At 39.0% G+C, this 25,599-nt stretch overlaps 1 protein-coding gene across 1 annotated transcript in view; it reads left to right on the top strand.

The window, feature by feature from the left end:
• Positions 1 to 1,071: 1,071 nt before the first annotated feature.
• Positions 1,072 to 25,599, top strand: part of PRR16 (proline rich 16) — a 246,020-nt gene continuing 221,492 nt past the window's right edge. The window contains exon 1 of the mRNA XM_010590448.3: positions 1,072 to 1,230. Coding sequence (XP_010588750.2) covers positions 1,072 to 1,230 — 159 coding nt within the window. The remainder of the gene's footprint in view (positions 1,231 to 25,599) is intronic.

Genomic DNA, 25,599 nt, shown 5'->3' with positions numbered 1-25,599 from the left:
CAAACTTTCGACCTCTTGGGTAGCAGCCGTAGCGCTTAACCACTACACCACCAGGGTTTCCAGATATATGTATATATATTTTATTTATTTATTTATTTATTTTGCAATATGTATATATATTTTATTTTTTTGCGAAAGTAAGAACACGTCTTACTACTCTCCTAGGTCACTGGGGGAATGACTGGAGGTCTTCTGGACATCATTTAGCCCTGGCTAAACATTTAGGGGCATTTACTGACGCTAGGAGACCTGGTGGCGTAGTGGTTAAAGCGATAGGCAGCTGCCAAGCAAAAAGTCTGCGTTAGAAACCCACCGGCTGCTCAGCGGGAGAAAGATGCGGCAGTGTGCTTCCATAAAGATTACATTCTCGGGAACCCTGTGGGGGAAGTACTACTCTGTCCTATAGGGTCGCTATAGGGATCCGCACCACGGCAATGGATTTGGCTTTTTGGTTACTGACCCTAAATCCAACTCCTGATCCTATTTTTGTTTCTTTCTAAATCCATCAGAAAGAGTGGTAGGTATCCAGGTCTCAGCTAGCTGGTGAGGCAGAAGAAATTCTGGCTAGATGTAGGAAGACTTAGAGCAAGCTGTGATGACAGGGGGACATCAGGACCAGGACGAGAGGGCGGGCAGGACATAAACTTATCTCCCTGCTTCTTGACGCCAAGGTGGCCTGGGGAGAGATCCAAGAGGTGTGCGCCGCCGCGGCTGCAGCGGACAGCCCTTCACGCGGCGGCCAGGCGCTCCTTTCCGCAGGCTCATGGATGAGCAAGCGCGTGTGTGCGCGAGAGCGGCGGGCGGCGGCGGCGGCGGCGGCGGGAGGAGGCGCAGGCGCGCTGCTCTCCGGTCTGCAGCCCCGCGCCGAGCGCCGCGTCTCGGGGAGTTGATGGCAGCACCACAGTGCGGCCGCCGGGCCGAGCGCGGAGCGCAGGCACCCGCCGCTGCCCAGGGATCGCCCAAGATGTGGGGGTACTGGGACGGCAGCGGCAGCAGCAGCGCCAGGGACGGGGGCGTGCAGGAGCCTTCGCTCGCCTGCCTGTCCTGACCTGCCTCTCTTGCCCCCAAAGAATGTCAGCCAAGTCCAAGGGGAACCCCTCCTCGTCCTCTCCAGCCGAGGGGCCGCCCGCAGCCTCCAAAACCAAGGTGAAGGAACAGATCAAGATCATCGTGGAGGATCTGGAATTAGTCCTGGGCGACCTGAAGGACGTGGCCAAGGAACTTAAGGAGGTGAGAGGCGCTGGGATGGGGAGGGAGTTCGGCGCCCATCGTCCCCTCGCGGTTCCCGGGTCCCATTTTCGCTGGGGACCTCCAGATTTCTAAACTCCTGGGAAACTATGGAAAGACGACTGCACACGGACTTTCTTTGCCCTGGCGACTCCTGAGAAGAGTTGTTGCACTTTCTTTTTTTAATCTGGAAGAAATCAACTAGTGTTTTAATCGATTGACCTGGGCGTAGTGGAAGGGGTGAAGGCGCGCACGTCTGTGTGTAGTGTGTGTGTGTGTGTGTGTGTGTGTGTGTGTGTGTGTGTGTGTGTGTTGGGTAACTGGGGGTGTGTCTGAAAAGGAAGAAATGAGCAGCCCGGCTGGAGCTTGCACGATGCTCCTCTCCTGCCTTCTGCTCCCCCTGAGCCCTTTGGCAAGTCCGCTCTTTGCCTGGCAGTCTCCCCAACCTGGGGCTGAAGGGGGGCCGGGTTCCGGGCCCCGAGCCAGGCCGAGGAGGGCAGCCTGGGAAGCTCAGCTCCGGCTTCCCTCCCAACTCCGGAGCCTCGCAGGAAGGAAGGCGACACAGCCTGCTGACAGGAGAGCCCAGCCCTCGGGATGTGGCGCTGGTCTGGGACTTTCTCACTTTAGCAGTTCCTGAAGCATCCCTTACCCCCTCCGCACGAGGCTCCAAGCAACTCCGAGTCTTCTCGCCACCCCACCTCCTTCCTTCCTTCCATCCTGTCTCCACTTGGCATTGAACCTGGGGAGAGGGGCACGCCAGCGCGGGTGTGTGCGTGTGTGTGTCGTGCGCGCTCCCTGGGTCTTGCCACTTGAGTCCTGGCTCTTTGGAACTGGGACAGTTTCCCAGCCCCCAGTAATCCCGTGTTTCCCGGTGATTCGGATGGAAAGAAGAGCCAGTGGCCGGGCTGAGGCAGTTTAACTCGGGCGGCGGTTCCGGGAGAAGGCAGGGGCCCGGCTGGATGGGGTGGGGTTCCCCGCGAGACCGGCTGGCAGCTGGTGGCGCCGCGGAGCTGGTGGCCGAGCCCGGCGCGCGATGTTCCGCTACCGAACCGGTGCCAGGTGTGGTTCTCTGTGAGAAGTCTTGTACCCCCAGATGGACGAGAACTAAGATTGTAATTTCAAACGTGGTGGTGGCCACAGGTGAAGGGAAGGGATGGAACATAGTCAAGATTCAAAATTGTAATACTGTTTCTAAGGCCAATGGAGAGGAGATTGAGGGTTATTTGGATGTCTGGCCTCTAGAGATTAACATTCTCTTCCAATTTCCAGTGCAGATATGAGTAAAGAGTACCCCAACCCCTCATTACCTCTGTGAACTGAACTCAACATTTGTTACTTAAATGCAAGTCTGTTAAAATGCCCTATTCGTCTGCAAGGTTCGGTCTGCTGGTGGCAAATGTCATTCCTTTAGGTTGCTCCGCAGACAGAATGTAATTACTACTGAGGTCCTGAGAGTGCTGGTTCATAGAGATGCGGGGAAAAAAACTTGTCTGTATTTGCAGGGTTTCTCTAGGATCACTGCTACACAACTGGTTAACAGTTGGAAGGGTTAGGCTTTGAAATTCAAGTCTAAAGATGCAGTTCCTCTTTGTTATTCCTTTACTTGACATCTTTGAGAAGCTGTTTTCATCTGAAACATTATGGACTATTAAAAAAAAACATATTTGAGCATGTCCTTTTGGTAGGATTGTGCCATATAGTTGTTGGGTTTCTAAGGTGGTGGGGAATGTGGAAAACCTGCAGGAGAGTCATATGTTTACCGACTTCAGAGGTTGAGATTAAGAGAAATGTCCTCAATAAGCTTCTTCCTCTTTGGACACATACTTCCTTATGTTATGATGTGTAATTCGACTCCTTATTTTGGATAGAATAAATGATGAGAAACTGCACATGCCATTTGTTCTGCTTTGCAACATCATACTGTAGACATCTAGAGATCAGGTCCCTCTGTAGTGAAACTTTTAACCCCCCTGCTGCTCTTGGTTGGAATCACAAAGATGTAAATCTGGGAGTCAGTGGCTCTCCCTCTCACCCTTTCACTCTTTCTATCCATGTCTCATTTACTAGAGGATTTTTTATGGGGGAAAAAAAAGTCAAGTATCTTGTAAAAGGAATAGAAAAGCATAGATAACAGGCAACCAAGAAGATGAAAAGATCTGCCTTCTAGTAAACGGGATCTAGAGAGAAAATTTTGACTTGATGCTTTGGAACCTTTGATTGGCTACCAATGCTTGTTTAGGTAGTAATCTCAGTGTAAGACTGAAATTTATGAATGATAAATGATGTGATGAGAAGGTTAATTAACTTTTGTGTGGGTATCATCATACTGAGTTTGCGCCTGGAATTGAATATACTATGAATCTCAAAACGTTGGCCATTTCTATAATCTGAACTAGAGTTATTTTGAGAACAAAATATTTGTAGCACATGTTTAACCTATGACATCTTGAAGTTGTCCAGCATTTGTCTTTTTTAAGATAATACTACATATGTGACTGAGCATGTCTTTGATGTAGCTTTGAATGAGGGAGTAACAGAATACTTTATAAATTACAAAGCTTGATGATCTATACACCTATGACTTGTGAATATAAATGTTGCTATTTAATCCATTAGTTGTCACATTCATATCCTGACAGTTTATAATTGTACATATTAAATATTAAATATAAACTGTTATATTTAGAACTCTAATTTCTTTATTGGCAATGACATGCTTTTAGGCCATAATATATTTCTATATAAATTAGCTGAGAGCTGTTACTAACTCAAAACAGAAATTAAAAAGAAAAAAGTGATTATGGCAAGATCACTATGTCAGTTACCATATGGTATTTGTTTTTCTTTTCTGCTTTTTCATTCTAAAGAAAATGAAGTACTATTTTTTGAATATTCTGTTCTTTATCTTGGATAAACAATGTGCCAAGAATATTGGACTTTCATTTGGGGTTATTTTGAAATTGTTTTTCTTTGTAGAAGCTTTCTGGATTTTAGTCATCTGGAAATTCAGGTAGATTCAAACATAACAGCTGGTATCCTTTTAATAATTACTGACAAAACCCTAGTCTGTCCAGCAAGAAAAGGTGACATTATGAGTATCTTTTTCTGATTGGTTATTTAGGGTTAAGCATTAGTTTAAATTTGGAAAGCATCTGCTTTAGCACTCTCTCCACTGAGAATGAAAGGATTAGAGAAGGTCGAAGGTCTAGATATTGGAAGAGGAGGAACAGGATTCCTAGAAAATTGAAGGGCAGTTTTATTCTGCCTTCAGAATTTAATAGAAGCTCAACTAACTTCACTTTTCAGAATAATATGGGCCTCATCATTCTTTATACTGTAGTAGAAAAGCCTTGCATATAATTCAGCATGTTTGTTCAGCACCAACTTTGTGCCAAGTACTATACCATCTTTTTATTGTTACCAAGAAGAGTAAGTTGTAGTTTCTGGTCTCGGTGAGCTCAAAAGCTTGGTTTGGGAGGCATTTATCCTGTCTTTCAATACCAGTGGTATAAATAAAAAGGCATTACTGCTTTTAATGTCACTCTCACTGAGATCTAAATCCGTGTGGTAAGAGAAAACAGAATTGAGAATAAGAATGAGCATATATTAATTTATATAAACCATTATTTACTATACTTAGTGGTATGGTAAGCCTTTGGTGAGGAGAGCAGAAGTTTAAAAAGGTGGTAAGATATGAATTTTATGAAACTTAAAATTTATTCAGATAGTCATGATTAACACAAATGGATCAATGTCACATATGATAGACCATATGTCAGTATAACTAAATCTATATACCTCTATATCCATATAACTAAGTATGGCAGATTTCCATGAAGGCTAAGTCCTTTAGGGGAATGGAGAGTCACAAGGAGGACTTTTGAATCTCCCTTTGAAATGTGAATAAGATTTGAAGAGGCAGAGGGGGGAAAGAATTAATAGGAAATAGCATCGTAATATAAGATTATCCTATCTTACTTTTTTCTACACATCCAGAAAGGGGGAGGGAGGGGGAAGTCGTGATAAAACTCCAGAGTTTTAGGGATAAAATTAACCATGCCTGGTATAGAAGGTTTGGGGTGATCCATTTTTACCAAGAAATGTAGAAAAAAGAGATGTTGCTTTTTAAAAATAGTTCTCGAATAATCTCTCTCTTTTTTTTTTTTAAATGAAGAATTCTCTGGTAAACTGTCTTGTTTCAAATGTTGGTGACAATATGAGATCACAGCTCTTGTTGGTTAGAGAGAGATTGAAATCTGTAATAAACAGCCTTTTATTTGGAAACAAAATTTATTGCTGCTTTTTTTTTTTTTAGCTGGATTCTCTTTCAGTTAGATGGATGAGAACCTTGACCTTTTTTTCATAATGTTTCATTTTATGAATTTAAGTAACAAGAAAACTATATGGGTTAACCAACTTCAATGGATGCTTTTAATATTTTTATTTTATTTTTTACTGATGAGTGATATTCTGCTGTATTCCACATTTATTTCTCCATTTTCCTGATGATTAACATTTGGGCTGTTTTCAGTTTTCTGATATTACACACAATCCTGCATTTCTGAACAGAAACTCTTAAGCATGGGATTACGAGTTTCTTCAAGGCCATCCCAGGAGTGGAATTGCTGAAATTCATGGGTCAAGAGTACGTGCAACTTCAACTTTACTGATAAAACCAAATGCATTGCTGTCAAGTCAGTTCTGACTCATGACAACTACATGTGGGCAGAGTAGAACTGCTTTGTAGGGTTTTCAAGGCTGTGATCTTTCAGAAGCAGATTGCTGGGCCTTTCTTGCTTAAATGAGGTTGAGTAGACATAACTCTCACGAGTAGCCCTGGTGGCACAGTGGCTCAGAGCTCAGCTGCTAACCAAAATGTCAGCAATTTGAATCCACCAGCCTCTGCTTAGAAGCCCTGTGGGGCAGTTCTGCTCTGCCCTGTGGGGTTGCTATGAGTCAGAATCGACTCCACAGCAATGAGTTTGGTTTGGTTTTGGTTAACTTTCACGAAGGAACCAGTTAATGAGTTGTCAGTGCCCTCAATCACTGAATGGCTGGTGTCCATGGCGGGAAAGCACGTCCTCATTGTATTAGTTTTCTAGGACTGCTGTAACAAAATTTCTCAAAGTGAATATCTTAAAACAACAGAAATTTATTCTCTTACAGTTCTGGAGACTGGAAGAAGGAGGTCCGGATGTAGGCAAGAACTTGCTGTTTCCAAGTCTCTAGGAGAAGATCCTCCTTTTCTAGCTTCTGGTAGCCACCGGTGTTCCTTGGCTCACGGAACCATAACTCCAATTTCTGCCTCTGTTTTCACATGGCCATCTTCCCTCTCTTTCTCATCTTCTCTTCTTAATAAGGACACCAGTCATATTGATTAAGGCCTACCCTAGTCCAGTATGACTTCATGTTAACTAATTACACCTTCAAAGGCCCTATTTCCAATAAGGTCACATTCACAGCTACTGGGAGTTAGGACTTAAGCATGCCTTTTATGGGACAGAAATCAACCATAAGAGTCATATACTTGATATCTATTGCTGTCAAGTAGATTCCGACTCATAGTGATGCTGTGTGAGAGAGTAGAACTGCCCCATAGGGTTTCCAAGGCTGCAGTCTTTACGGAAGTAGACTGCCACATGTTTCGCCCACTGAGTGGCTGGTGGGTTTGAACCACAGACCTATAGGTTAGCAGACTTTTCGGTTAGCAGCTGAGTGCTTAATGGCTGCACCCACCAGGTCTCCAAAATAAATTAAACTTTAATATGCTGAGTTTTAAAAGCAACAGAATATGATCCTACTTGGGGATGATGAAAATATAAAAGCAAATTTTTTTTTTTTTTAAGTATTTTCCTCTTTTTAAATGACTTATCCGTTTGAATTTCTGTAGTTTATTGCTCTGGGAAATCCTGCCGAATATTTTTTGGTGAATGAGTCCATACATATAAAACTCCTTAACTAGAACAAATTATAGAGAATCATCTCTGGAATATTTCCAGAGTTTTAAAGTGGTGAATGAATGGAATTTAACGGTTTATTCGTTTGTTGCAATAGCTATACTTTTACCACTCAATACAATAAGCTCACTTCCGCAAATTGAGGTACTTTTAACAAATGCTAAAATGCTTTTTAATTTTTCTTTTTTTTTTAAAGCATGATGCCTTAATATGTTATTGAAAGAGAAGAATGATTCTGAGAAAATAGAGATAGCCAATAACTATCTTTCACTATTCCTCTATTTTGAACCCAGTAAACTCTTCTAGACTCAGAGAATTAGCTGATAAGAAATTCAAGCAGTCTTAAAGTAATAGACAGTGTGCTTCAGGCAACAGTGAAGTAATAGATAATAAAACCAATGTAGAGGGTTTCATTGTTACCTGGATTATGTTTTTTCCACCCTTGCTGCTCTGAGGATCATAGGTACTTAAATCAAAATATAGGGAAAGATAGAGAAATGCAAGCTTGAATATAACACATTTCCCAAACAAATTAAACTACAGAAACTTCTATAGAGCTAGTTCATGAAAAATTTCATAGGCAGTTTTTAAGAATCAGGGAGCAATATTCAAGTTGATTAGATCGAACAGACCGCTGATTCATTTCTGACTGAAATGTGCATAACAGACTTCGCTGCAAATGCAAGGTTAATGAACAACAGAGGGTACTGTATTTTAAAAGAACAAGTTTCCTTTTTCTGATTTCAGAAGTAATACAGTGTATGAATATTATAGAAAGATTGGAAAAATCTAAAATAAGTATAAAGAAGAAAATGAAAACGGTTCTTAATACCACACAAGTAGGTAAATGTTTTGCTTTATTTCCTCCTTCCAGTCTTTCCCTGTGCACATTTTACCATAGATGAAATTCATATAAAATTATGAAATCATATGCAATTTTGTTTTCTGCTTTCTTGAATAATATTATATTATAACCAACCCATGGATCTGCTATAAGTTACTTTAATCTTCCCTTAATATTGGACACTCTATTTATTTCCAAGTTTTTTTGCTTACTAAATATCACTGAAAAGAACAGTTTGGCAATCATAAATAGTAGCTTACACAGATGTGTCTTACTCTGCCGATGTACTTCTGAATGTTAAATTTTCTAAGCTTTAAAACAGACATATGAAGATAGTATTATTGTTATCCCATTTTACAAATAAGGAAACAGAGGCTGGAGAGGTTATGTCACCTGCTCGATTCGTAAGTGGGGACGTGGGGCATTAGTACCAGGCATTTAACCACAAAGCTCTATTGCTTTTCCAAAAACTTTTTTTTTCTTTTTTTACGTTTTCCTATAAGTCAAAGGATGTGAAAGTTTTAAAGTTCATGATCTATTTGCCATATTGTTTTCCAGATAGTTTTTACAAAATTTTACTCTCTTTAATTTCAAGTGAATTTAAAGCTTCCTGTGTAGTTTATTATAGCTACGTGGTAATAGTCATCTTTTTTTTTAATGGGTTGCACTTAACTTCAGGCAGCAGAAATGAGGCAAAATTAAATAAGTAAATTAAACCTTGCAAATTGCATCTCACGAGTAAATAAATGCTGTTATGAATTACATTTGGAGCTCTGGTGGCACAGTGGTTAAGAGTTATGGCTGCCAACCATCAACCAGCCATTCCTCGGAAACCCTATGGGACCATCCTATCTGTCCTACAGTGTCGCTATGAGTTGTAATTTCCTTAATGGCAATGGTTTTATGAAGTATGTTTAACCTATTTAGTCTTCAACAAAGGTGTTAATAAAAATGTTATGTAGCTGTTTGTATTATGACTTAGAACATAAGGAACAACTAATATGGATGCTTGCTGATATCTAGGATTGAATGCAGTTATTTCAAACGGATAACAATAATTTGGAGTACTTTTATTATCTTTCGTTGTTATACAGTTACCTTACACAGGAGGCACTATCCTTAAGTTTTCTGAGATGTTTGGGGGTTGGCAGCTGTTTCACTTTTTGTTATGACTGATGAATAGAGGAGCTTGTTGAATTCTTTACCAAGCATAAAATTAGTGAACTGGATAATGGTGTCACACATATTTTATCATTAGATTGCTTATATTAAATTTAGTGCTGTTGGTTGTAAACCACCCCCTCCCCCATATAAAAGGAGTACAAAAAATGGCCTTATTCTAAAATTCTGTTTGTTTCACGTTTTTCTCCCAGTTTAATATGGACAGAAATATTTTTATAATATTGAAAGTTCATTAGGAAGAACCACTCTGAATTAAGATTTCCTATAGGACCTGGGGACCCAATTCAGCAGTATTTCAGCTATAAGCAAGAGCCAAAAAGTACTATTAATTTAAATGAGAAAATAAGAAGACATATCAGATTAGAGGCCAAATCAAAGTAAGCTTACAAGGTGGTCTGTCAGCTCTGGACAGATGCTGCCTTACGTAGAGTTAGCTATTTTTTCTCTAGGCATGGAAGGGAGGACATGGAGATTCCAAAGGAATTAGCTCCCAGAGCCCATGGTCTGGTAGGAAATATTGACATTGGTAGGACAGAACTTATATTTATGATCTTTATTTTCCCTCCTTCTGCTTTGATGTTTTGATATTTAAGATAAATGTTTACTTGTAGAATAATCAAAGTGAGTCAGATTACATACCCATGCCCATTCAGTCAGTTATTATGGTATTTGACATGCCATAAATAGACTTTAAACTACGGATAACATATGCCACAACTGGGAAAGCAAATTTGATGACTTTTAACAGATTCTCTTCTCTAGTGCCAGAAAAGCTAACAGATGTGTATTGTCCCTTTCAGAACATCAGTTCTCATCCCAAGTTTCAAATATATGGTTCTGTGACAGACAAATACCTGGTTAAAAAATATTGGCCAAACCAATAGCCTTCTAGCATCTGTGGCTCTTATTATTATTTTTTACCTGTGTCACAGGCCCCTTTGAGAATATGATAAAAGTTGTAGACGTTTCACCTGTAACACAAGCTCATATAAACATAAAGTTTTGTACACGTTGAGGGAATCTTGGGTGGGTGGGATTGACCAGGTGAAGAGACAAAACAAATGATTGCTTCCTTTTTTTTTTTTTTTTAACTTAATTTTCAGCTAATTGGTTGAGACCCAATCACTTGTCCTGGCTGTATAGAAAGAAAAAAAAAAAAAAAAAGAAATATCGATGGCTATAATCTAATGGTTTTTTATTCTACTGAGCACTAGTGGCACAGTGGTTCAAGAGCTCTGCTGCTAACCAAAAGGTCGGCAGTTCAAATCCTTCAGTTGCCCCTTGGAAGCCCGATGGGGCAGTTCTGCTCTGTTGGGTAGGGTCACTATGAGTCAGAATCAACTTGACGACAACAAGTTTTTTGGGCGGAGCAAATGGGCAGCTTATCAGTAATTTCCTTCTCTTAGAGGGACTCTGGTAGACATAATCTCAAAACAGAAAATATATGTGTGTGTGACATTCTTCCTAAAATCTGTAGAATGGTCATGTGTCTCAAGCTTAATTGTTTCATTCATTGTTTCTTATGATGTGTGCCAGAATATATCACAACAAAGAAGGACACACTCTTTCCAGAGGTCATTGTAAATTGTGTTTTCTCTTCTTAGAAATGATTCCAGGGCTACATTCGCTTTGCTTTGTTCAGTTATTTTCCTGAGTTCTTCTGTGTGACATTAATTCATGAAATTTACTTAATAAAGGTTTATTTAATTATTGATATGAGTAAGACATGGTACTGAAGACTGTGAAGAATGAATAATAAGGATATACCCTTGAGGAACTTCCATCTCTAGTAGAGTCAATATCACCTCTAGTAGGGTGTGATAGGTTACTCTACAGCCATGTAGAATGTGTAAAGGGCTGTACCAGTTACATATAGAATACAAAGATGGAAGAAACATTAATCTTTCTATCTATATTAATTGATTTTTCTCTACTTAATACATTCTAAACTCTGCTTAATAAGATGTGTAGTAATTCCTGTAATGATACAGTGTAGTTTGGGGAAGTGAGAACAAGCCTTTCAAATTCAAACATCTGTTGTTTTCTTATTCCACCGTAGAATATTATTCTTAGGGATATTTTAATATATTCTAAAATTTCAACACATATTACTAATACCAGAAGTTACTTTTATGAAACCAGTCTCTCCCAAGGACAACCTTTGTTGTCAAAGAAATGGGAATACATTTGAAAACAGTCAGCAAATGAGTTACTGTTCTCTTTAAAATTTGTTAAAATAAGACGTTAATGTTTTACATACTTTAAGACGATCAGTATTTTACAGATGTATGATTTGTAGTTTTAATTTAATTTGAATAAGCTATCTGACGAAAATATAACAGATTTGCAAAAGACAACTATTTTCTTTTGATTATAGTGATAACACTATAGCAAATTCATAATTAATTGAAAATACTTCATAATTATAAAGTCCAAACATAAGAGCTAAGTTTATTTGTATTTAATCCTATGTAGAATAAAGTCTGATTATTCCTTTATTGCATAGTTTAGTGTTTTTGGAATTATCTCTTTTTTTTAACCATAGGAGAATTTTTAGGCTGAGTTTTACAGTAAGGCAGCATAGTGTAGAAGGTTAAGATCCAAATGCTTTGATTCCAATTCCAGCTCTGCCACTAACTTGTTGTTTTTAGGTGTGGTGGAGTCATTTCTGATTCATAATGACCCTATGTACACAGAAAGAATCACTACCCGTTCTTGCACCATCCTCACAATTGTTGTTATCCTTGAGCCCATTGTTGCAGCCACTGTGTCAATCTATCTCATTGAGGGTCTTCTTTTTCACTGACCCTCCACTTTACCAAGCATGATGTCCTTCTCCAGGGACTGGTGCCTCCTGATAACAGGTCCAGAGTATGTGAGATGAAATCTTGCCATCCTTGCTTCTAAGGAGCATTCTGTTTATACTTCTTCCAAGACATATTTGTTCATTGTTTTGGAAATTCATGGTATATTCAGTATTCTTTGCAAACACCGTAATTCAAAGGTGTCAATTCTTCTTTAGTCTTCTTTATTCATTGTCTAGCTTCCACTTGCATATTAGGTGATTGAAAACACCATGGCTTTGGTCAGGTGCACCTTAGCCTTCAAAGAGACATCTTTGCTTTTTAACACTTTAAAGAGGTCTTTTGCAACAGATTTTTCTAATGCAATGAGTCCTTTGATATCTTGACTGCCGTTTCTATAAGTATTGATTAGGGATCCGAGTAAAATGCCACCAACTAGCTGTGTTATATTGGGCATATTACTTAATCTCTCTCTTCTTTAATTTCCTCCTTGAAATGATGATGATGATAATAAAATTACAATATTATTCCATGTACAAAGTGACCACTGTATGCATATTTTTCATTATTGTTTTTGTTATTTGAATTTTTCTGAGCCTCTTTATTAATTTATTCAACAAATACTTAATTAGCACCTACTGTATGCCAGACAGGAATCATGAGTGATGCAAACAGTTAATGAGCTGAGCTGCTAAACAAAAGGTTAGAGTTTGAGTCCTCCCAAAGGCGCCTCATAGAAAAGGCCTGGTAATCTTTTTTCTAAAAAAAAAAAAAAAAAATCAGCTATTGAAAACCTTGTGGTGCATAGTTCTACATGTCACACGTGGGGTTGCCATGAATAGGAATTGACTTGATGGTAACTGTCTTTTCTGGTTGGGGATGCCAGGCATTATCTTAGTTTTAGGTACTATAGGGGAGAATGAAACACACAATTTCTTCATGGCCCTTACATTCCAGGTGCGCAGGGTGTAGGGAAGACAGATCAGCATGATAAATACCAAAATATATCAATTAGAATGTGACAAGTGCTATGAAATAATAGCTGATTATAAAGGAATGAGCAGTGATGGGAGGAGGAGTGATTTTAAATAGGGTGATGCAGATTAGGCCTTGCTGAGAAGTGGCATAGTGTCATTGGAGGAAAAGGTTGAAGATGAAGGAGTAAGCTGCTGTATAGGTATCTGTTGTTGTTTTGTGCTGTCGAGTTGATGGCGACTTGTAATGACCCTATACAGCAGAGTAGAGCTGCCCCATAGGGTTTCAAATGATGTACTCTTTGCGGGAGCAAATTGCCAAGTCTTTTATCCCAGGGAGTGCTGGTGAGTTCCAACCATCAACTTTTTGATAGCAACTGAGTGCTTAACCATTGTACCATCAGACCTCCTTATTAGTATCAAGGGGAGCACATATCCAGTTGCAAGAATAGACAGTCCAAGGGTCCTATGGTGGGTAAGTATCCTGTATATTTGCAGAAGAGCAAGGAGGCCAGTACAGCAGCAGTGTCTAAACAGGGGGAAGAGTAGTAGTAGATACAGCCAGAGGGGCATGGGGAGATTTTGTCAGAAGGATTTGACTTATACTCAAAGTAAAACGGGGAGCCTTTGGAAGGTTTTGAGCAGAAGAGTGGCTGAACTTGATCTGCTTCCATCCATTTCTCTTTATCTTTAATCTCTAGCTCAAGGCTTCTCAACATCAGGACTATCGACATTTTGGGCTGGGTAATTATTTTTGGGGGGGCTGACCTGTACATTGTTGTGCATCCCTGGATTCTACCCAGATAATAATTGATGATATCTAACTGATGCTGTTAGCAAGGAAAAATGTCAGTGGGACAACCAAAAATGTTTCCAGATATTTCCAAATGTCCCCTTAGGGGCACAGTTGCCCCTGGTAGAGAACTACTGCTTATAGCTCTTCCCTTTTGTTCCGCATTACTTAATGTTGCTTTCTTTACTCTTTTTCGTATGTTTTTATTCAGTGTTTATTCAATAAACATCAGGTTGTTGTTGTTAGTTTCATTGTGTTGGCTACGGTTCATGATGGCCTTATGCATAACAGAAAGAAACATTGCCCAGCCTACGATCTTTGATATGTTTGAGACCATCGTTAAGGTCAGTCCATCTCATTGAGCATTTTTCCTCATTTTCCCTGACACTCTACCAAACATGATGTCCTTCTCGAGAGATTAGTCTTTCCTAATGACATGTTCAAACTAAACAAGATGAAGTCTGGCCATCTTCACTTCTAAGGAACATTTCAGGTTTATTCCTTCTAAGGCTGATTTGTTTGTTCTTCTGTCAGTCCACAGTATATTCAGTGTTCTTTGACAATACCACGATTAAAAGTGTCAATTCTTCTTCTGTCATCTTTTTTCATTGTCCAGCTTTCACATGCAGATGAGATGATTGAAAATATCATGTCTTGGGTCAGGCACACCATAGTCACCGAAGCGAAGTCTTTGTTTTTAGAACTTTAACAAAGCCTTTGGAAGCAGATTTGCCTAATGCAGCATGTCATTTGGTTTCTTGACTGCTGCTTCCATGGGTGTCTGTTGTTTATTCAAGTAGAATGAAATCCTTGACAACTTCAATTTTCTCTCCAGTTATCATAATGTTGCTTATTGGTTTAGTTGTGAAGATTTTCTTTATGTTTAGATTTATTTTATATCTTTTCTAGTCTACTCTCTTATCTTGTTTTAATATATCTTTTTTTGCTTATCTTTACTCATTCTCCATCCCTTGACTAAACCAACTTTTAAAATATACTTTCCTATTTCCATCCACTACTTCTCCATCTTGTTTTCCATTATCACAATGAAATAATACTGAAGTGAAAATTTTCAAGGAATTTGGGTACATACATATATTTTAGGATTTGGGAAAAAGGAGAGAAAGTCAGGAAGGGATGAAGGAATTGGCCAAGGTTGAGCTGTAATTGTTTCCCGAGTGAGTTCAGTGGCAGCCTTGACCATAACGAAGGACTCTTTGTCTCATCCTGTATCTGTATTATGCTTCTCCTGCCTCTTTCATTTATGTAGAGACAGGACAGGTTAAAATGGTGTCACTGATTTGTGGCATGGCACCAGTTATAGATGAAGAAACATGGTGATGGTGATTACGATAATCATCATCATGACTAACATCTGTTGAGTGTTCTCTACGTGCCAGGCACTGTTCTGAGTCAGTGCGTTTAATCCTCACGGTTACCCTTTGAGATTATTAAAATTCTTCTATAGATGAGGAAGCTGAGGCAGAGAGATTTACTAATATAGACAGCCAAGTGATGGACCTAGACTCCTGATATTTCTCTTCTTAAATCATTACCCATTAACAGCTTCTCCGTTTCTGGCAGTAACACAATTTGCTCCCATTTCCCAAACTTTTCATTCAATGTAACATCTATTTCCACTTTCTCCTCTTTTACCTCCTATACTTAATCTTTTTCCTTTTTCTTGTTCTTTGCCTTCTCCTCTTTTTCTCTTCCCTTTTTCTTCTTTTGTTTCCTCCTCAGCTTCTTTGATATGTCTCCTCCTCTTATTCACTCATTAAAAAAAAAGCCTTTATATTTAGGGGACTGTGCTAGGTAATATAGACACAATAATGGGCAAAACATATGTGGTTCCTGCCCTCTTGGAACTTGCATTCTAGTGGGGAGACACTATTCAAATAATCACAGAAAAATATTTATTAAGGAGTGTTAAGGGCTATGAAACAAAAGAACATGGTGCAAAAAGAACATACAATCATTGATAAGTCTTGTTGGTTTTTGATAAACTGGGGCTTTCAGATTGGCTGCCTTCTCCCTTCCCATTTCCAACTCTCTAGTCCCTCTTACCGTCATAAATGATGTTTTGACAGCCCTAGAGCTAACCTCTCTGCCTCTTATTTTTCTTCTTTCCCCCTCTGCCAGTTTGTTCTGTAAACTCTGCCAGATTAATCTTCTTAATGCACTGCTTTCTTCAGGCCACTCCTCTGCTTAAAAGGTCACATAGTATCCTTCTGTTACTTAAAATGTCATGACCAAACCCAGCCTTCCGGGGTTCCATATTTCATATCTATTCTTATTTATGTCTTCTCTTTAATATGACACCATCACAATTTTTACCCAACTTGAAATTCTGTACCCTTCATATATATATATATAGTTACTGTAGCACTACCTTGTAATTGTACATGCTACTTAACAATTGTTCCATTTTTGCCTTTCTTAAATCTAATTAGCATTCTCTGTTGGCTACTAGGAGCCCTGGTGGCCAATGGTTAAGCACTCGGCTACTAACCGGAAGGTCTGCAGTTAGAATCACCAGCTGCCCCGCAGGAGAAAGATGTGGCGGTCTGTGTCCATAAAGATTACAGCCTTAGAAACCTTATGGGGCAGTTGTATTCCATCCTATAGGGTCGCTGTCTTAGTTATTTAGTACAGCTATAACAGAAAGTAGATGGCTTTAACAAACAGAAATATATTCTTTCACAGTTTAAGAGGCTAGAAATCTGAATTCAGGGCGTCAGCTGCAGGGGAAGGCTTTCTCTCTTTGATGGCTTTGGGGGAAGGTCCTTGTCATCAATCTTCACCTGGTCTAGGACTGTCTCAACTCAGGGACCCTGGGTCCAAATGACACGCTCCACTCCTGGCTCTTCCTGCTTGGGGGTAAGGGAGATTTATATCAAGGAAATGGCTCACGCAATTGTAGAAGTGGGAAGTCTCAAGTTTGTGGGTCAGGTTGGAGGCTTCTCCTAACTCACACAGCTGCAGAGGCTGGCAGACTCAAGATTGGTAGGTCAGACAGCAGGCTTCTGGTTCCCAGTCTGCTGAGGAATCCCAAGATCAGCAGGTAAGCTGCTAGCTTAAGTTCCAAGAGCTAGAGGTCAGATAAACAGAAGCCAGATGCAGGATCCAGACTGAGCAAATGCCCATGAGCCTTGCCAGAAAGTGACATATATTGGATGCAGGCCACACCCCCAAGGACACTGCCTTTCAACGGATTGGCTGCTCATAGCAGATCTCATCCTGAATGTGATCATATTGTATCAGATATCATTGTAGAGGTAAGTACATCATAACATAGCTGCCTAATTACATCATAGATGCCAAACCACTGAGAATCACGGCCCAGCCAAGTTGACACAACCTTAACCATCACAGTTGCTCTGAGCCGGAATCAACTCAATGACAACAGGTTTGTTTTTTTATGGTTTGGTTGATACTAACTGTGTAATCTTCAGTGCTACATTTTTAAAGTCTCACTCTCATTGTCTGATGAGAAACTTGAACTTGAGCATTCAATCCCAAGTAATACTAAGGCTTTTAAGGGCTAAAGATTAGTCATTCTATTTGTGCATGAGACCGCATTCCTTCTCATATACTGAAGAAAATCACTTTTGACAATTCTCTCCTATCTCTCTTCTTTTTCACTCTCTCCTAAATGATTTCCATTAGCACACAATCTAAACCAAAATAATAGTAATGATAACAATAATAAAAACCTCTTAAGCCCATTTTCTTGGAAAATTACTGTCCCATTTCTTAGCTTCCCTTCACAAACAAACAAATAAGCAAACAAACAAAAAACTTAAAAACTGTCTATATTTGCTATCACCTATGTCCTCCCATTCTTTCCTGAACTCATTTCAGTCAGACCTATACTCTCACCACTACACTAAAACTGCCTTTGTTGAGGTTGTTAATGACCTCCATGTTATTCAATTCAACAGTCAATTTTCAGCCCTAATCTTACTTAACCTATCAGCAGCATTTGAAAATCTGTTTAATAATCTTTCTTCACTTGGCTTCAAAGATACCATACTTCCCCACCAAAATGATTTTTCTCTGTTACCTTCACTGGTTCCTACTCTGGGATGCTTTAACTGAGATCTTGGTCTCCTTTTTTTCTTCTTTTTTATTTATATTCACTCTCATGTTGTTTTTATTAAATTTTGTGGTTAAATGAAATTTGAAGGCCCACAACTCCCAAATTTATATCTCCAACCCTAACGTCTCATCTGAACTTGTATAGCAAACAGTTATATTTCCATATCTGTACTTGGATGTCGAAGAGTCATCTTCATCTCACTTTGGCCAAAACTGAACCCTGATGTCCTCCCAGCCCCAAAACTGAATTCACCGCAGCATTTCCTATGTCAGTTGAGGACATCTCCGTGCTTCCAGGCCTTGGAGTTATTATCAACTCCTCTTTCTCTCCACACTATATCCAATCCATCAGAAAGCCTTGTTGGCTCTACTTTCAAAGTGTTTCCAGACTGACAAGTTTTCATCTTCTCCACTGCTACCACACTGGCCCAGACCAACATGCTCTCTGATCTGGATTTTTACAATAGACTCCTAAGTGGTCACCTTCTCCCTTGCTCCCTTAAGTCTTTTCTCACTCCGCAGTTAAAGTTAGATCTTCTGAAATCCCTTTTAGCACCTCCCCATTTCGACACCTAAAGTCGGAGTCCTTTTTTTTTAATTTTTGTGAAAGTTTACAAATCAAGTCAGTCTCTCATACAAAAATTTATACAGACCTTGCTATACAATTCTAATTGCTCTCCCCCTAATAAGACAGCAGTCTCCTTCCCTCCACTCTATTTTTGTGTCCATTCGGCCAGCTTTTGACACCCCCTGCCCTCCCATCTCCCCTCCAGACAGGCGATGCTAACATAGTCTCATGTGTCTACTTGATCCAAGAAGTTCACTCTTCACCAGCATCATTTTCTATCCCATTGTCCAGTCCAATCCCTGTCTGAAGAGTTGGCTTTGAGAATGGTTCCTGTCTTGGGTTAACAGAAGGTCTGGGGACCATGACCACAAGTTCCCTTCAAGTCTCAGTCAGACCATTAAGTCTGGTCTTTTTACGAGAATTTGAGGTCTGCATCCCATTGCTCTGCTGTTCCTTTAGTTCTTTGTTGTGTTCCCTGTCAGAGTAGTTATCTTTGTAGCCGGGTACCATCTAGTTTTTCTGGTTTCAGGCTGATGTAGTCTCTGGTTTATGTGGCCCTTTCTGTCTCTTGGGCTCATAATTACCTTGTGTCTTTGGTGTTCTTCATTCTCCTTTGATCCAGGTGTTTTGAGACCAATTGATGCATCTTAGATGGCTGCTTGCTAGCATTTAAGACCTCAGATGCCACTTTCCAAAGTGGGATGCAGAATGCTATCTTAATAGATTTTATTATGTCAGTTGATTTACATGCCCTCTGAAACCATGGTCCCCAAACCCCCGCCTGTGCTATGCTGTCATTCAAAGTGTTCAGTTTATTTAGGAAACTTCTTTGCTTTTGGTTTAGTCCAGTTGTGCTGACCTCTCCTGTATTGTGTGTTGTCTTTCCCTTCACCTAAAATAGTTCTTATCTACTATCTAATTAGTGAAAACCCCTCTCCCTCCTTCCCCCATCTCATAACCATCAAATAATACTTTCTTCTCAGTTTAAACTATTTCTCGAGTTCTTATAATAGTGTTCTCATACAATATTTATCCTTTTGCAACTGACTAATTTCACTCAGCAAAATGCCTTCCAGATTCCTCCATGTTATGAAATGATTCATGGATTCATCATTGTTCTTCATCGATGCGTAATATTCCATTGTATGAATATGCCATAATTTATTTATCCATTCATCCGTTGATGGGCACCTTGGTTGCTTCCATCTTTCTGTTATTTTAAACAGTGCTTCAGTGAACATGGGTGTGCATATATCTGTTTGTGTAAACACTCTTATTTCTCTAGGATATATTCCAAGTAGTGGGATTGCTGGATCATATGCTAGTTCTATTTCTAGCTTTTTAAGGAAGCGCCAAATTGATTTCCAAAGTGGTTGTATCATATTACATTCCCACCAGCAGTGTAGAAGTGTTCCAGTCTCTCCACAATCTCTCCAATATTTATAATTTTGTGATTTTTGGATTGATGCCAGCCTTGTTGGAGTGAGATGGAATCTTCTTGTAGTTTTGATTTGCATTTCTCTAATGGCTAATGATTGTGAGCATTTCCTCACATATCTGCTCATCCCCTGAATGTCTTCTTTAATGAAGTGTCTGTTCATATCTTTTGCCCATTTTTTAATGGGTTATTTGTCTTTTTGTAGTTGAGTTTTTGCAGTATCATGTAGATTTTAGAGATCAGACCCTGATCAGAAATGTCATAGCTAAAAACGTTTCCCCAGGCTGCTGCAGGTAATCTTTTTACTGTTTTGGTGAAGTCTTTGGATGAGCATAAGTGTTTGATTTTTAGGAGCTCCCAGTTATCTAGTTTCTCTTCTGTATTGTTAGTAATGTTTTGTATACTGTTTCTGCCATGTATTAGGGCTACTAGCATTGTACGTATTTTTTCTTCCATGATCTTTATCGTTTTAGATTTTATATTTAGGTCTTTGATCTATTTTGAGTTCATTTTTGCGCATGGTGTGAGGTATGGGTCTTGTTTCATCTTTTTCCAGGTGGATATCCAGTTATGCCAGCACCATGTGTTAAAAAGACTGTCTTTTCCCCATTTAACTGACTTCGGGCCTTTGTCAAGTATCAGCTGCTCATATATAGATGGATTTATGTCTGGATTCTCAATTCTGTTCTACAGGTCTATGTATCTGGTGTTGTACCAGTACCAGGCTGTTTTGACTACTGTGGCAGTATAATAGGTTCTAAAATCAGGTAGAGTGAGGCCTCTCACTTTGTTCTTCTTTTTCAGTAATGCTTTACTTTTCCGGGGCCTGTTGCCCTTCCATATGAAGTCGATGATTTGTTTCTCCATCTCATTAAAAAATGTCATTGGAATTTGGATCAGGATTGCATCGTATGTGTAGATGGCTTTTGGTAGAATAGAAATTTTTATAATGTTAAGTCTTCCTATCCATGAGCAAGGAATGTTTTTCCACTTATGTAGGTCTCTTTTGTCTTATTGCAGTAGTGTCTTGTAGTTTTCTTTGTATAGGTCCTTTACACCTCTGGTAAGATTTATCCCTAAGTATTTTATCTTCTTGGGGGCTACTGTAAATGGTATTGATTTAGTGATTTCCTTTTCTATGTTCTTTTTGTTGGTGTAGAGGAATCCCAACTGATTTTTCTATGTTTATATTGTATGCTGATACTCTGCTGAACTATTAGTTTCAGTAGTTTTTTTTGAGGATTCTTTAGGGTTTTCTGTGTATAAGATCATGTCATCTGCAAATAGAGATACTTTGACTTCTTCCTTGCCAATTTGGATGCGCTTTATTTCTTTATCTAGCCTAATTGCTTGGGTGAGGACCTCCAGCACAATGTTGAATAAGACTGGTGGTAAAGGGCATCCTTGTCTGGTTCTGATCTCAAGGGGAATGCTTTCAGACTTTCTCCGTTTAGGGTGATGTTCGCTGTTGGCTTTGTATAAATGCCCTTTAACATGTTAAGGAATTTTCCTTCTGTTCGTATTTTGCTGAGATTTTTTACCATGAATGGGTGTTGGACTTTGTCACATGCCATTTCTGCATCAGTTGATAAAATCATGTGATTCTTGTCTTTTGTTTTATTTGTTTGATGGATTACATTAATTTTTTTCTAATGTGTAACCATCCCTGCATACCTGGTATGAATCCCACTTGGTCATAGTGAATTATTTTGTTTGATATTTTGTTGAATTCTCTTGGCTAGAATTTTGTGGAGGATTTTTGCATCTAAGTTCATGAGGGATATAGGTCTGTACTTTTCTTTTTTTGTGGTGTCTTTATCTGGTTTTGGTATCAGGGATATGCTGGCTTCATAGAATGAGTTTGGGAGTATTCTGTCCTTTTCTATGCTCTGAAATACCTGTAGTATTAGTGGTGTTAACTCTTCTCTGAAAGTTTGGTAGAACTAACTCTGCAGTGAAGCCATCTGGGCCAGGCCTTTTTTTTGTTGGGAGTTTTTTGATTACCTTTTCAATCTCTTATTTTGTTATGGGTCTATTTAGTTGTTCTACCTGTTTGTGTTAGTTTAGGTAGGTAATGTGTTTCTAGACATTCATGCATTTCTTCTAGGTTTTCAAATTTGTTAGAGTACAATTTTTCATAGTAATCCAATATGATTCTTTTAAATCGGTTGGGTCTGTTGTAATATCGCCCATCTCATTTCTTACTCGGGTTATTTGCTTCCTCTCCTGTTTTTCTTTTGTCGGTTTGCCCAGTGGTTTATCAATTTTGTTAGTTTTTTCAAAGAACCAGCTTTTGGTCTTGTTAATTCTTTCAATTATTTTTCTTTCTTTCTATTCCATTTAACTCTTCTCTAATTTTTAGTATTTGCTTTTTTCTTGTGCCTGAGGGCTTCTATTGTTGCTCTCTTTCTATTTGTTCAAGTTGTAGGGATAATTCTTTGATTTTGGCCTTTTCTTCTTTTTGTGTGTGTGAATTTATTGGTATAAATTGACCTCTGATCACTGCTTTTGCTGTGTCCCAAAGGTTGTGATAGGAAGTGTTTTCATTCTCATTGGATTCTCCGAATTTCTTTATTCCATCCTTAATGTCTTCTATAATCCAGTCTTTTTTGATCAGGGTATTGTTCAGTTTCCAAGTGTTTGATTTCTTTTCCCTGCTTTTTCTTTTATTGGTTTCTGCTTTTATGGCCTTATGGTCAGAGAAGATGCTTTGTAATATTTCAAAGTTTTGGTTTCTGATAAGGCTTGCTTTATGACCTAGTATGTGGTTTATTTTAGAGAATGTTCTGTGTGCATTAGAAAAGAAAGTATACTTGGTTGCTGTTGGGTGGAGTGTTCTGTATATGTCTATAATGTCAAGTTGGTTGATTGTGGCATTTAGATCTTCCATGTCTTTATTGAGCTTCCTTCGGAATGTACTGTCCTTCACTGAAAGTGGTGTGTTGAAGTCTTCTACTAGTATTGTGGAGCTGTCTATCTCACTTTTTAATGCTGGTAGAGTTTGTTTTATGTATCTTGCAGCCCTGTCATTGGATGTATAAATATTTAATGTGGTTATATTTTTCTGGATTATTGTCCCTTTAATCATTATATAGTGTCCTTTCTTATCCTTTGTGGTGGATTTAACTTTAAAGTCTCTTTTGTCAGAAATTAATATTGCCTATCCTGCTCTTTTTTGATTGTTTTTTGCTTGGTATATTTTTTTCCATCATTTGAGTTTTAATTTGTTTGTGTCTGTAAGTCTAAGGTGTGTCTCTTGTAGGCAGTATATAGATGGATCGTGTTTTTTTTATCCATTCTGCCACTCTCTGTCTCTTTATTGGTGCATTTTGTCTGTTTTCATTCAGCGTAATTATGGATAGGTATGAGTGAGCTTTTATGAGTGAGTGAGCTGTCATTTTGATGTCTTTTTTTGTGTGTTAATAGTTTCTCTTTCCCACTTAATTTTTTGTGCTGAGTAGTTTATATATTGCCTTTTCCTCTTATTTGTTGTTGTTCATTTTGTTTCTGCTGGGTCTCTATTTTTTCTTGTGTTTTATTTTGATGAGTAGAATAGTTAGTCTGCTTTATGGTTACCTTAATATTTACCCCTATTTTTCTAAGTTTAAAACTAACTTTATTTCCTTATATCACCTTGTCTTCCTTTCCATTTGAAAGATCTATGACTACTTTTATTAGTCCCTCTTTATTGTTTTAATGTTGTGTTCTTTTATGTAATAACATCGCTGTTTCCCTGTTTTGAGTATTTTGTTTGTTTGTTTTTTCTCGATTTATTTTTAAGATTTCCCTATCTGGGTTGACCTCTGATTGCTCTGTCCAGTGTTCTAATATTGGGTTGATAGCTGATATTATTGATTCTCTAACCAACAAATTCCCTTAGTATTTCTTGTAGTTTTGGTTTGGTTTTTATGAATTCTCTAAACTTCTGTTTATCTGGAAATGTCCCAATTTCACCTTCATATTTGAGAGTCAGTTTTGCCGGATATGATTCTTGGCTGGCAATATTTTTCCTTCAATGCTTTATATAAGGCATCCCATTGCCTTCTTGCCTGCATTGTTTCTGCTGAGTAGTCCAATCTTATTCTTATTGACTCTTCTCTGTAGGTGACTTTTTGTTTATCCCTAGCCACTCTTAAAATTATCTTTGGTTTTGGCAAATTTTATTATGTCTTTGTGACTTTCTTTTAATATCTACCTTATGTGGAGTGGGATGAGCATCTGGGTTAGATATCTTCTCATCTTTCATGATATTAGGGAAGTTTTCTGCCAACAAATCTTCAGCCATTCTCTGTGTATTTTCTGTTATCTGTCCCTGTTCTGGTACTCCAATCACTCATAGGTTATTTCTCTTGTTAGAGTCCCACATGATTCTTAAGGTTTCTTCATTTTTTTAAATTCTTTTATCTGATTTTTCTTCAAATATATTGGTGCCAAGTGCTTTATTTTCAAGCTTACCATTTCTGCCTTCCGCTTGCTCAGTTCTGCTCCTCCGACTTTCTATTGAGTTGTCTAATTCTGTAATTTTCTTGTTAATCTTCTGAATTTCTGGTTGCTGTCTCTCCATGGATTCTTGCAGCTTATTAAATTTTTCATTATGTTCTTGAATAACCTTCTTAATTTCTTCAACTGTTTCATTTGTGCATTCCTTGGCTTGTTGTGCATATTGCCTGATCTCCTTCCTGATGTCTTGAAGGGTTCTGTGTATTAATCTTCTGTATTCTTCATCTGGTAATTCCATGAAGGCACTTTCATCTAAAAGATCCCTTGATTCTCTGTTTTGTGAGCTTGTTGAAGCGATCATAGTCTGTTTTTTTATGTAATTTGATATTGACTCTTGTCACCGAGCCATCTATATGTTATTGTATTAGCTTATTTTATTTGTTTACTATATTCTAGCTTCTTGCTTTGTTTTGTTTTGATATGCCCAGATGGGTTGCTTGAGTGAGCTAGCTTGATTGTCTTCACCTTTGAAGCTCTGCTGTCCTGTCACCAGATGGTTAGATCTGTTATCAGGTGTATCAGTCTGGGAGTGCATTCACTTTTCTTGTATGGATTCAGCTCAGTTATCCATGTAGCTAATCATCAAGTGTATGGTAAAGGCTTTGTCCTACAGTCTTAGAGGGGCAGGGGCTATTGGTGTAGGCACTGGTATCTGATTGCAGCAGCGGGTCATGCTCTGAAGAAGGCAGGGGGCTGAGAATTGTCCCGCAAGTGACTCTGAGGAATGTGCGTCTGTCTTCCCTATAGTATATAGGTGGGTGGATTCTGCAGATGGAACATGGGCACCCAATGCTTTTGGTAAGGACTGGAAGGTACCAGTTATCATTGGACCCCTGTTGCGGGTGGTTGAGTGACTTGAGTGGAGCCACCAGTCCTTAGTCCTCTGATTTGGGTAGGTGGAGACCCTGTTTAATAGGCAAAGGAATGTCAATCATCAAACAACTACCCCTCCACTGCACAGCTGAAACAGTTGCAGTCTGCCAACAAGGGCTTATTCTTGTGAAATAGGCCCAGACAGGTCCATGCAGAGGGGAAAGGCATTCTAAGTCCACAGACCATTTATGCCTGGATTGGGGCCACTTCTGTCTGGAGCTCCCCAGGTTAGTAGAGCTGGCAAATTATCTTTACCCCCAACTGTGAATTTATTCCTTTTCCAAGGCCATGAGAATGGCTCCAGGCACTCATCAGGACCTATCTCAGACCCAGGGAAA

The sequence above is a fragment of the Loxodonta africana genome, chromosome 2 (genome assembly GCF_030014295.1).
Source record: "Loxodonta africana isolate mLoxAfr1 chromosome 2, mLoxAfr1.hap2, whole genome shotgun sequence".
Taxonomy (NCBI): domain Eukaryota; kingdom Metazoa; phylum Chordata; class Mammalia; order Proboscidea; family Elephantidae; genus Loxodonta; species Loxodonta africana.
The sequence above is the reverse complement of the archived record's forward strand: the minus strand, read 5'-3'. Positions and strand labels throughout refer to the sequence as shown.